This window comes from Eucyclogobius newberryi, unplaced genomic scaffold (assembly GCF_026437365.1).
Source record: "Eucyclogobius newberryi isolate DKJ021-1_F unplaced genomic scaffold, fEucNew1.0.hap1 SCAF_20, whole genome shotgun sequence".
Classification (NCBI taxonomy): domain Eukaryota; kingdom Metazoa; phylum Chordata; class Actinopteri; order Gobiiformes; family Gobiidae; genus Eucyclogobius; species Eucyclogobius newberryi.
In genome coordinates, this window is record NW_027315835.1 from 26,905,402 (window position 1) to 26,918,001 (window position 12,600).

At 43.2% G+C, this 12,600-nt stretch overlaps 1 protein-coding gene across 1 annotated transcript in view; it reads left to right on the plus strand.

Annotated features, from left to right (window-relative positions):
- Positions 1-12,600, plus strand: part of spata20 (spermatogenesis associated 20) — a 119,946-nt gene that overhangs the window by 23,118 nt on the left and 84,228 nt on the right. The window contains exon 12 of the mRNA XM_072456393.1: positions 2,309-2,477. Coding sequence (XP_072312494.1) covers positions 2,309-2,477 — 169 coding nt within the window. The remainder of the gene's footprint in view (positions 1-2,308; positions 2,478-12,600) is intronic.

A 12,600-nucleotide genomic window follows, 5' to 3' on the forward strand; every position in this document is an offset into this window, starting at 1 on the left:
CTCCTCACGTCTCCTCATGTCTCCTCACGTCTCCTCAGGTCTCCTCAGGTCTCCTCAGGTCTCCTCACGTCTCCTCACGTCTCCTCACGTCTCCTCAGGTCTCCTCACGTCTCCTCACGTCTCCTCACGTCTCCTCAGGTCTCCTCAGGTCTCCTCAGGTCTCCTCAGGTCTCCTCACGTCTCCTCACGTCTCCTCACTTCTCCTCACTTCTCCCCAGATCTCCTCACATCTCCTCAGGTCTCCTCACGTCTCCTCAGGTCTCCTCATGTCTCCTCACTTCTCCTCACTTCTCCCCAGGTCTCCTCATGTCTCCTCATGTCTCCTCACTTCTCCCCAGGTCTCCTCAGGTCTCCTCACATCTCCTCAGGTCTCCTCACGTCGCGAATCCTGCGTTTTGAGCGTCTGGCGCGTTTGAGTGTCCAAAGCGTCCGACGCAGAAAAGTTGAACAAAGCTCAACTTTAGTGTGAACAGAGAAAACCTGACATTGTTCTGGAACTGAAGCTTGTGTGAACGTGGGTCAAAGCTGAGAGTTCTGGTGATCTGCACATGGCAATTTACTGGGAATTAAGTCTGACTGTGGCTTAAAATTCAGTTGCAGTGGTTTTTAAGATGTGTTTCTGGGGCAAACAAGTCCCGCAAATAAATACTGATGCTGCTGCTTTACTTTTTCTATCCCATTTTATAAGTGTAGTGAAACTTAACTCATTACTTTGAGGCCTATTTTTACTACCTTGTTTGTCCATGTCATTACCTGAGATGTGGCTAATGACAATAAGATCTTCTCTCGGGGCTTGTCGTGATGGCTACTACACAAAGTAATAGGAGGCTGTGCCAAATTGAGGAGTTCCCAATTACCTCTCCATCCCTCCATCCCTGTAATGAAGAGGCCCTGTGTTAATCACCTGTTCTCTGCTGTGCCACTTTGAAGAGCCACCATGCTCTCCTTTGATTCAGGACTTGAAAGAAGATCAGAGGGGCCACGGGAGAAGGGAACATGACCGAGGATGGGGAACGACAACACCTGACATTATTCAGTCTTTAAAAGCAGTAGGATTGTACAACTATGTCACGCCCATTACATTTATGTACCCCCAAAATGTTCAAATCCACTGTTTCTGATCATTGTCATGTTGTAGAAAGCTTCAGTTGTACCATCTGGACACTGTTTCCACTCTCATCCAAGAGTAATTCTCAATCTGCGGATCTAGTCTGAAAACGCTGATATTTATCCTACTCTGAGCTGGGTGAACCCTGCCCTCAAGGAGGAGCCTCCTGATAATAACCCAGTCTGTTTATCTATTTGTTTGCACATTTAAAAAAAGTTTCCCCTGAAACTAATCTTCTTTGTTACCCTAACAGTCCCTGTAATGGACCATAGACATCATATCGTTAGCTGCTACAGCTCCGTCATCAGTGATAAGTGCCTGATTATCATCTGAATGACCAGGGCTTCTCCCCATGGCTTCAAACTGTACCTTAAACCTCCATTCCTGTAGAAATGGGGATTCTCTTTTGAACAAAGAGTGCCTCTTTAACTCCTCTTTCAAACCATCTCTTCTCCTGCTCAGAATCTTCACTTCGTTGTATTCAAAAGAGTGGTTGGTGGTTTTAAGATGAAGATGCACGGCGCTCTGTGGTCCTGAACTCCAGTGTCTTCTGTGTTGTGGCTGTTTAGTCTCACTATGGCTCTTTACAACTTTCTTGCATTGGACAGAATAAACTACAGTGCTCTGGTTTTGTGTCGGCATCTTCCTCAGGGTGAACCAGTTGTTGTCTTAAAGTGTTGTCTGGTTTACCATTGTAGTGGTATCTTTCCTCTGCACGTTAGTGACCACTGACCTATTGGGTGTGTGCGGAACACAAAATGTATTAGATCCAAATCAAATATATCTGTTAAAAGGCTCTAACTTTTAAACAATGTATTTTTCCCACAAATGTTTTTCTTTTCTTCTCTTTGTTTCAGTCTTTTAATGAATAACAATTGTTTGTATTTGTTATCAACATTAGCTGTGGGTGTGAATATAACTGGAGGCACTGCTCTGTCTGAAGTTCTGTTAAGTTAGACTTTAATGCGACATTTGTGTGAATACAATCTGACCAGAAAGAGGCGGTGAGTGGATTTGTGCCCAGTTATTTTGTGTCAAACAACATTAGAGCCACAAGTGTTTCAGTCGGTCACTCTCACATTTTATGACACACGTAAACAGGACCATTAAATGCTCTTATGGATACAATGCTCCTGAAAATAAAATGTGTTTAAAGTTTTCAGATCATTTATAAACCTGATCCGGCCTTTGGTTCCCCAGGTCTAATGCTGTCGGCCTACGCACGGGTGGGATTGGTTCTGGGGGACAAGGCCCTGCTGGAGAGAGCGGTGCAGGCCGGGAACTTCCTGAAGGAGCACCTATGGGACCCCGAGAGGCAGATGATGCTCAGATCTTGTTACCGTGGAGACCAGATGGAGGTGGAGCAAATGTAAGTCCGCTAATTGTCACTGCACCCTTCTGTAAACCAAACACAGCCAGAGCAGGTCCATACTTCAAGTTTGTCGAGTCAGCTTTAGCCTTCAAACATCACAAACTATGAAACTATGGCGACTGACAACCGCTCGACCACACACGAGAAACACCAGAGCAGAGTTACCCTATTTTCCGGACTATAAGTAAGTATTTTTCATAGTTTTGGCTGGGGTGCAACTTATACTTCTATTTATACTATGTGATATTATTTGTTATTTTCACACTTGCAACCGCATTTCATACTCCAGTGTGACTTATATGTTTTTTTCTTCTCTATTATGCATTTTTTGACTGGTGCGACTTATAGTCCAGAAAATACCATGTAGAGTGTGAAGTTTAGTTTATTAATGTATCGATCAGCGTCATAAGTGCTAATAACCACATTTTTAAAATGGCTATGGATTCAAGCCGTTTCAACTGACCAAATAACATCTTTTAGGGTTGAATAATGACACCACTGTCTGAAACTACTCATGTCGTTGTTTCTGCCGTCTTCAGTTGCGACTCCTAAACACACAAAAGAGGCTCCCTGCAAAATGATAAAGATAAAATCTAATGTTTGGTTTTATCTTCTGGACATAGGCTTGGACACAATAATTTGGCAACCCAACAAATATGATTCTACATTTACTACTGCATTTGAAGGGTTTCGAGCCTTGTTTAAGACTTGCATACAATTTCAATGTTCCCTATATCATCTCAAGAGCTTCTGAAATAATTTCCCGACCCCCAGGTTGAGAACCACTGATCTTTAGGACGTAAGCCGCTTGCTGTGGGCAAAACGTGTCAAAACAAAGTATTCCTCTTCTGTCACATCCCCAAAGACCCCGTTTGTCCAGAAATGTAGGACTGAGGTCAGGAGGGACCAGTGGACTTACAGAGGTCACTCCAGACTGAGGCTGAGCTGTTTGTTTCAGGTCGTTAGCAGTTGGCTAATGCTAGTTTACATGTTATTGCGTGGCTATGCTAATAAACGTTAGCCTACTTGTAGACAGTTTTAAGGAGCCTCATCTCCAACTGTCTGGGTGTTATATTTTATGGTGAGACACAAAGTCTGAGCTATTGAAAGCTTTGAGGGCGTGTCCGGTGCAGAGGGCGTGTCCTCTTCTTCAAGTATCAACCCTTTTCATTTTCAGTTTGACGTGCTGTTTTTCATCATAAACAGAGGCAGCAGCTTGTGTGACGTCTTCAAAATGGCAGAAATAAGTCACGTGTCTGAAACCCATGGATAGGGAAAAATAATTTGACTTTTGTTTCTTTATGCTGACAGAAATTAAGTTTTTTGTGGCAGTTCAAGACCAGGTCAAGAAATCGGCAACGACCAACAGCCCTTAAATGCGCAAAAGCATGTATGCATCTTCTGTAAAATGAACCGCAGAAGTGATCGTCTTTTATATTACATTATGTATCGTTAGTTTGTATTTCTTTACAGTAAATTCAAGTGTAATATTTTTTTTCAAAGTTAGGGCAAGTTATCTATTACTCTGCTAAATCCAATGAAAGAGCTATTGTGGTGCTCGCCGAGTCGTGGCGAGCAGACTGGTTCGTCTGAGCGCAGCAGGCAGAGCTTTACAGGTAAACCAGGTTATGGCAGGAAATCAGAGAAATGTTCACGGGCACAATAACCTGATCAGCTGAATTTACATGAAGCCGTCTGGAACTGGAGCCTCCATCATGCACTTGGAATGGGATTAGAGGTGCAGGCTGTTGCAGATGTGTCTGTTTGAAAAAGGACTTGCACAAAAATAGAACAAAGGAGGTTGACAGTCTGCAAGAGTCTTGTCATGAGCACTTAGTCAAGTGTGCACATTTGGTCAACTTGTAGGTGTATAAAGCCCTGTCCACACGAAGCTAAACTCGGGCAAATCTGCAACGATGTTTTGTGTTAAGAGATAAGATAAGATATGCCTTTATTGTCCACACATGGGGAAATTTTGGTGTTGCAACGCAGTAGATACAGGGGGAAAGGACGGACAGAAAAAAAAAGACTCTTAATAGAAGTACTCTTATGAACAAAAACAAAAACTCTTAACAATGACCTCTCAGGACCTCTCATATCTTAATAGGGAATGGAGGGAAGTAAAGAAAAATAAAGATAAAATAATAATAATAAAAATAGCTGGCATAAGACAAATAATACTAATATTAATAATGGTAAAGTAAAACAAACACTCTTATTTACATCAGTTATATGCACATGAATATGACATTAATTGCGTGTGAGTACGACAGTAATTAAGTCAGTCAGTATTGCACGTGTTCAGGGCTAGCAGTGTTGTGTTAAACAGGTTTTATTGACTTGGAGTGGGCGTTTCAGGAGTCTCAAAACTGAACTTGTTGAAACCAGGTCCTGGAGTGCAAAGATCTCAAAACGTCGCTGCGGTTACGTGATTCTGTTCTGTTGTGAAGGTTGCGTGACACACTTTGACAGCAGCAGCAGCAATGGCACCGTACAGCGTTTGGTACGTGCTGCAGACTTTTTCTCTAACCGCTCTTTCTCTTGAGTGTCACATTGTCAACAGCGCCACCAAGGAACCTGGCATATGTATTACAGCGTTTTCAGCGTGGGGGAACATTTAAGATAAGATAAGATAAGATTAGATAAGATATTCCTTTATTGTCCCACATGGGGAAATGTCATTGGTGCAACGCAGGAAGATACAGAGGCAGATACAGAAGAAAAGAACAGATCTTGCGAGTGTTCATGACTAACAGTGTTTGTTATAAAGTCTGACAGCAGCAGGGAGGAAATACCTGAGAAACAGTTCCATATTTACAGAAAACGTTTAGAAACTATCACCGTTTTGTCACATGTCGGTTAAAGGTGCACCATGTGACTTTTCTGGTGCATCTGCTCGTCTCCACTAAGATGGACCTGGAATGTTCTACAGTGTCTTGCTCGTTTTATTTTGCTAAAAAGCACCTGCTCCTGTGGGGTCACCTGCTGGCCTCCACGGAGAGAGATTCAATTCAATGTATTTTTGTAGTGCCCAAAGTTACAACAGCAGTTGCCAGAATTCCTCCCAGAAATGTTGATTCGACAAACAGAAAGTCAGAACAAACAGCGATAGAAGCGTTTAATGCGAATCTGTGAAAAGCACATCTCCACGGAAACGAGCAGGTGGTAGAGCAGTGCACCTCTTGCTTCATATCCACTTTGAAGCACATTTATTTGCTTACCTGAAGCTTTTTAGACCCGATTCTGACAGTTCATACTTCACTTTGAAGGAGAGATTATACTAAACTAAACATGACTAAACTTAGATTTAGTTCCTCAAACGTTTTACCTTTTTGAAGAAACAAACCGCAACATTAAAGGACACATATTGTATTTCCAAAGCGCAATATGATCTAAAACGGTCCGTTGATTATCATTTTTAAACCCTACGCACATTTTTAAACCCTACATGTATTACTCGGAGTCTTGGTTTTTCAAATAATTGCAACGTGGGCTCTTTTTTGGCTGAACTCGAGACAAACTGGTGCTCGGTGCACAGGTTACCCCGGTGATCCGCTCCTCCTCAGCTCACCATTCTTCCCGCCCGTCCTGTTGCCCACCTCTGTGCCCTAGTTACAGAACGCCGCCATCAGCAGAAAAAAAAACATGTCCGAATCCCTCTTCAGTTCACCGTGTACCATTTGTAGAACTTCCATGCGTGAACTAACCCCCTCCACAGCGGGACAGCCTCATTCCACCGCCAACAGCTCATCCATAAACGTCCATTCCGACATCAAACAGCTTATCATTGCTGTGTGTTTATTTTTTCCCTCCAATGTTCGGGTTAATTGATGTGTCATGGCCGGCGCAGATGGGCTGTGTTCTAAATTAGCAGGAGAAATGGTAGGTGTTGAGACTAACTGGGTTAATAGGATGTGGGACTGTGCAGCAGCTGACGGGGAGGACAGTGGATGGTGTGTGCTTAATGTGGCTTTCAGGGACAGGCAGGAAGGATGGGGAAAAGGAAAACACAGAGAGAGATGGAGAGAGAGAGAGAGAGAGGCTGAGCGGGCCACAGGTGATGATTCGCTGTTTTGGCGTATTTGTGTTTATGTAAGGTTTGTGAGGTACAGTGAGTCAAAACTGCACTAGCCTGAGCAAGACCAAGATCTGGAAGTGGAACTGTTGCGCCCACTGCCCCTACAGACGATAATATGTTCAATTATGACCCCCAGTTTTATCCAAATGATGTGGGTTTGTTTATGTGTTTATTAGGTCGCGACAGGGCATTTTACTGAACATACATGAAATACACAACGCCAAATACACAACCTAGTTCACTATCTGCTAATCCTTATCCTTTACATATTTTGAATTCGCTATGTCCTACTCAGCCCTACCCCCTTTTTCTTTTTTTTTCTTATTTCTTTTTTGGCTTTTTTTCTTTTTATTATTCTTATATAAGCATAATAGACAATGTATGTGTGTGTGTATACATAAGTGAACTTAAATGTGTACATCCATGTATGTATAAATATTTTTTTTCCTCTCATTATTTAATTTTCTTCTTTTTATCTTAATAGGTCATTTTGCGTTATGTATTTTTTGTTGCTGTGTGTTTCAAAAACAATAAATAGTAAAAAAAAATACACAACACGCTCATTCATACACCAGAATACTATTGTAGGCTGCATGTTTTTAGTTGTAAAACCTACGCAGACACAGGGAGAACATGAAAACTCCACACAGATTGGCCCCGCTCCACCTGGGAAGTGATCCTTTTCCCTTTTTACAGTAGATATTTTTCTCTAAATTTTCCGCTGGACGGGGAGAAAGGTTGTACAGACTCAGAACACTTTTCTTCAACTTTGCCGATAGGTATATTTTTGATTTAGAGTATTGATTATTGAAGTGCCCTCATTACATGTTATATTCCTTTAGTTTGTGTGTGACAAATAAACCAACTTTTTATGTCTCCCCTCCCTCATGGTGCCGCTCGGGCCCCTGAGGCTGAGCTGAAAAAGCAGATTCAGAGAAAGGAAGAGAGAGACAAACGTGTGCGTCTATTGTGCTTTGTGTCACTAAAAACAAGGCTCTTAGGACTCTTCATTATTCCAAACCTCCATGGCAATCAAGTCTGCGTCTCGCCTGGTGCACGCACTCCCTCCCCCGCGCTCCCCATCCCTCTTTCCTGGGACACAGCCTGCGTGTTGGGGGGAGAGAGAGAGAGAGAGATGCAGATCAAACGCAGATAGATCATGGTTCTGTTGAAATGTTCTGTGTTCATGAATATCAAATTAAAATATAGCCGCAAGCGGCAATGATCGGCCCTCGCCACGCCGCCGCCACGCCGCAAGAGTCCTTTTATTACATCTACTGCTGAATCTGTGACGCTGTCACATCTTCTCCCCTTTGTTTTACCATCAAAAAGCAATTTTATTTTGAATTCTTGGCAAAATGTGCGGCTTTGCCGCACAGACACCGTGACTCATAGAATAAAAATGTGGATAACTTTTGATGGTTCACCCCTGAAGATGAGTCTCACCAAATTTCAGGTTAATATGTCTAACTCCCTAAGAGGAGTTTGTGAAAGTCTAAAGTGTAAACATGTTTTGGCGATTTCCCCATTGGAATAACATGGAAGGTTTCGGTCATCGTTACGGCAACGCCATAACAATTATGACATGGGTCTCATTGACTTTTTTGATGGGGATGACAAAATTGAGTTGTGTGTCAAATTTCATATAATTTCGCAAAACTAAATATTTAACCTCCATATAAAATCTGTAGGGGGTGCTGTGGCTCCAAATTAATTTATTTCACTTCAAGTAGGTTTAGGGCAAAGAGTTTAACAACTGATTCTAATTTGACGCAATTCGGACTTTATCTGCGCAAACGGCAGAAATGTTAAATTTGGGAGATTTCTGAAATTCTTGCTACAGTTTGCGGCTTCGCCGCACAGAGACCGTGAGAGGTATCAATGTAATTTGGATAACTTTTGATGTCCCACTCCTCAGTAGCATTTTCACCAAATTTCAGCTTTTTAGGGCCACCGCCCTGGGAGGAGTTCGTAAAAGTACGACGTTTGGAAAAACTCCGAAGTCATGTTTAGCCATTTTTGAAGCAATATGGCCGACATTTTGTTGGGTGGACGGCGTTGCCGTAGTAATATTTTTTACTTCTCTTGTCACCATCTACCTCTGCGCCAAATTTCATGATTCTACGATCAGATTTTTTTTGGGTCATTTCCCATCTCTCAATGCATTTTTGGTACATTTGGGGGCGCTGACGCGCCAATTTTTTAAATTTTAGAAAAAGGAAAGAGCCAGAATGTAGAGAGGCACGATTTTTAGAGGTGTGCTAATTTTTGTGACTTTTCGTCAATGTTCACTGGGTGAAAAATAGGGGGGTTGGTCCCGAGAAGAAGAAGAAAGAAAGAAAGAAAGAATAATATTCCGATGCGAAAACAATGTTTCCCAGTTATCAAATATCATAAACTATACATTTTCGGAAAGCGCTCGCGCTTTCCTACCTCATGGTGTGGGTCCCTGGTCACTGACGGGTACTTTCGATAATTTTGAGTGGGCTCCGCCCACTTTGTGTTTTTGGCCCTCTATACAGTAATAATGTTCAATTTTTGCATTACATGCTTATATGCACGGAACATGCAAGAGATGGGGAACGTATTCGTGAGCTACTTAGCGCAAATGAGTGCTTTATATGGGGATGACGACCGCGAAGCGGTCGTCATCCCAATGTAAAGTGCTCGTTTAGTGCGAACTTTTGCACGGGCTTCGCCCGCTTACAACGGTAATGTTCCATTTTCCTACAACTAATTAGTATGCACGGGGCGTGCATGAGTGGAGGAGTGCGTTAGTGAGTGTTTGGAAGTGGGCGAGCGCTTCGCACGGCCTTACAAGACTAATAGGCCTCTCGCCAGCTTGTGGCGCTCGGGCCTAATTAGACGTGGAATGCAACATTGCGGCACAAAAATCAGAGCAGTCATCTCCTCAACCAGTCCAAACCATCACAATCAAAGCAACATGAAACAGAAGTTCAGACGTTCTCCTGACGGGGGTTTGTGCTCCTGTAGTGTTTCCTCCGCAGCAGAGAGTGGGACACCAAGACAAACCTGATCCAACACTCTGCAGATTAAAAGAGATTTTAACCGACCCCTTTTTAAAATTACACTTACATGATCTGTTATCTTAAACCAAGCATCAGTGTTCTCGCTGGGCTGAGGTTTGAGGATGGCGGTGGGACACCGGCTTAGGCGGCGCTAGCAAAAAGTACTTAAAAAATGTGCGCTCGATATGGAAAGCCAATATGATCAAACTCCGCCACTTAGGAGCAGCGTATCGCGGCGTATTTTCCGACACTTTTACAAAATAAAGCGGCGCTTTTACAAAATAAAGCAGCGCTTTTAACGCCGTGTGCCGTCTGAAGTTACGCCGTGCACCGTAAACGAGCGCCGTAATTTACGCCAGACCCCGCTCCTAAGTGTTGGAGTGTGATCATATTGGCTTTCCATACTTTTGGGTAGGCAGCGCGAGCGAACAGCACCACGGCGCCCGCAGAGCAGCGCTCCTCGCCCGCACCCGAACACGCGAGCGCAGCAGCACCCTAAAATGCCTGTGCGCACGGATCTTTTTGGCATGGCCGGGGCCCGTGGCAGCATGGAGGGCCACCATGCCAAAAGCCCTCTGCGAGAACACTGAAGCATTACAGTAAACATTGGCATTTAAGCTCCACTTATTAAAAAAGCTTTATGTTGGAATGGCCACTGTCCTTTTGTGCCTTTTGCTCCCGTCCCAGGCCGACATGACCAGTTTACTCACATCCTGTGTCACTGAAGGCCACTTGAGTCTTGTCTGAAGTTGTCATCTCTCCAGTCCCAGTCGCCTTCTTCAGGTGATAAGGAATAGTGTGAGAGACAGGACTGATAACATTTACAGAGACTAAAGGCCAACACACCCCGGGGCTGAATGCATCTCTGCGCCTCTGAAGGCTTTAACACAATACTTTGGTCATTTTAAACCATACTTTTATTTCCAGATGACTGAGGAGAGGAAAGGTAAAGGTTTGAGCAGGTTCTGTGGGGTTCAGCTTTGGAACAGCCTGGGCACAGTAGAGAATAATATGAGTGTAGGTGTATACAGCTGTGATTGTGTATGTATGAATATGTGTGTACGGGTGGACAGGTGCTTAAGTATTTGTATTCATGTATGTGCCTGCGTATGTACAAGGCTGTGTATGACTGTATGAATGTATACAATATAAATATATAAAATATATATAAATATAATGCAGGAATGGAAAATGATCTGTGGTATGATCTATGGTAGAAGTCCATATCACATGAACAAACATCACTGAGAGAAATTTGGGACATTTACTAGAAGGACAAATCATTGACCTGGGCCACTGCAGCGACATTAAAAGCAAAAACAAAAGGTCTGCAGCAGAGCAATGACACTTACAGCAGTGATAATCTGATCCGTCTCTGACCAGAGAACATTACAACCATTGATATCAAAACCCAAATTACAAATGGCTCATTACAAAATGATGCCATTATTGAGCAAATTTACCAAGTCATGAGGAAATGGCTGGGTTTTTGTTGGCCAGTGTGGCAGTTGTTGTGGGAACAGTGTGGTTTGAGTTTGTCCTCAGAGCACATGTGCAGAGCTCTAAATCAAGCCTGAACGGGCCTCTGAACACGGTCAGATAAAGAAAAGGGGCGGGAGAAGAAGAACCAAGCTTTCCGCATTGTAGAAAACAATATTCTGCCCCTCCCTCTCTGTCCCACGTGTCCCGGTCAAACCCACAGAATATTGATTCATCTTTATCTCATTCATCAGTTGCGTTGCATAGCCATAGTGTTTTGGGCGAGTTTGACCTGACGTGGGTTCACGTGCACCAGAGTCTAGGTGCAGGTGGGATCTATAAAGCACAAATTGTGTGGTGGACGGAGCACGGACTGTTTTATAAATCAGGAGTTTGAAAAGCCTCTAGCAGATACGCACTTGCTCAGCAACATTTCTATGCAATCCTTTATAGATGAGGCCCCAGAACAACAGAACTTACCATGAAGAGCAGGCAATCACAGCGTAACACACACACTGAGTAATCATGACAGCTTGCTCAATTTGTTTATTAATTAGTCCAATACACAGAGCTGAAACTCTTTCAGGAGGTTTGTGAATGAAATGATAAATGAATGCCAGACAGACTCAAAATACAAGCTCAGATGCACTAATCACACTTCCCACCCTTTGTTCAAACCTGTTCAAAGGTCCAAAATGTTCGTTGTCTGTAAGTTGATTAAAAATAAACTTCTTTTGGCAGAGAAATAGCATTGTTCTGAACTTTTAATAGATCCATATTCCGGACAGGAAGATGCCATGTTGCCGCTGGGCTGTTATGACTGTGTCTTGCGTGGTCCCGTAGAGGGCGCCAGCACGCAGGGTCGCGCACCCACTGCTCCATTAGACTGCACTGTAGAGCTAGAAGTTTGACAGAACTGCTCTTACATGAGGGCGAATGGGAGCGGCTGCTGTGATTTTAGAAGCTGAGATTGCACCAACATTTTTGGGCTTCATTGAGTCTCATTCAGACACAGTCCTGCCGTATCAGCCTGGTCACTCTCCTTGGCCTACAGTCTTATCACATGTCCTCAGCCTCTCCACCTCCATGACACTGTCTCCTTGCACACGTCCACAGATGTCCACAGATGTTCACAAACACAACACTATCAGCGGCCTGTCCCACAACACTCACTCACATCCCGGTGGCAAACTTGGATTTTCGCAACACTTCATTGTAGCGATATTTATCATATTTATTTAACCTTTTAATATCTCCATTGAGATGAAAAGAAAGACATGCGCAAAAGCAAGATCTTAAGAACCAACTATTAAGATGACAATGGATGAAGGTAACATATCTACATATCTTAACATAAAAGAGAACCAGCCTATGATAGCGTCTGTGAGTATTTTTTGAAGCACTCGCACATGTGCAACCAGAATTTTGTATACGTTAATTTTGAGGTGAATACGGTCAGAATTATTTGCATTGAATGATAGATTTGGACAATTCTTTCCCAGGTAACATAAATGTAGGCCTGTTCATAAAGATT